Source organism: Penaeus monodon, chromosome 29 (assembly GCF_015228065.2).
Source record: "Penaeus monodon isolate SGIC_2016 chromosome 29, NSTDA_Pmon_1, whole genome shotgun sequence".
In the NCBI taxonomy this organism is placed as follows: Eukaryota; Metazoa; Arthropoda; class Malacostraca; order Decapoda; family Penaeidae; genus Penaeus; species Penaeus monodon.
In genome coordinates, this window is record NC_051414.1 from 25989840 (window position 1) to 25990525 (window position 686).

At 49.3% G+C, this 686-nt stretch overlaps 1 protein-coding gene across 1 annotated transcript in view; it reads right to left on the bottom strand.

Annotated features, from left to right (window-relative positions):
• Positions 1–686, bottom strand: part of LOC119592081 — a gene marked incomplete at its 5' end in the record, with an annotated part of 3675 nt that overhangs the window by 1534 nt on the left and 1455 nt on the right. The window contains 1 exon segment of the mRNA XM_037940896.1: positions 151–655. Within this exon segment, the coding sequence (XP_037796824.1) occupies positions 151–655 (505 nt within the window).

The following is a 686-nucleotide window of genomic DNA, read 5'->3' on the forward strand; positions in this document are numbered from 1 at the left end:
AATAAATATTCATTCATAACTTTGACTTTTGATGAAGTTTATTATATACTTAACAATAGATTTCGCATTCAGTCCAGTTACTGATTCAATAAACTCGTTATTCATTAATTCAGCATCTACCCATCATCACATTTTTATAAAAGTCCTCACCTGAACTGACGGCTCCTCTGGTGATGCTAGTATAGTGTATTTCCGTGGGGAAAGAGACGAGCGAAACAGTTGTTGTCCTGTACACTAGGCCCCCGACATTGGCCAAACACGTGAGGTTCAATCTGCGTGTTTGTGAGGCTGACCCCGGGAACGACACAGCATGACTTGCAGGAGAGTATTCGGACGACCCCGAGGAACCTGGCATGTAATAGGGCGACTCATCCATCAACCCCTCTGGAGAACGACTTCCGATGTCGTTAATGAGGACTTCCTGATTCGAATTGGAGACAAAAATCCTCGGGGACTGATAGGCCGGACCACCGCTGACGGAGAGGTCGTCGTACGTCCTTGAGTCTGCGTTGTAGTAGGAGCGGCGGTCGTCGAAAGGGAAGAACTTGAGGATGTTTCTCGGCGTAAGGGGGATGGAGAGCGATGAGGACGAGTTCCAGGTTTCCCCCCTCCGGTTGTAGCGAGGGGTGTCCTCCGTGACCCAGGGCTCCTCGTGCTGAAAGTGATGGGACCTTGAGCAATTGTGG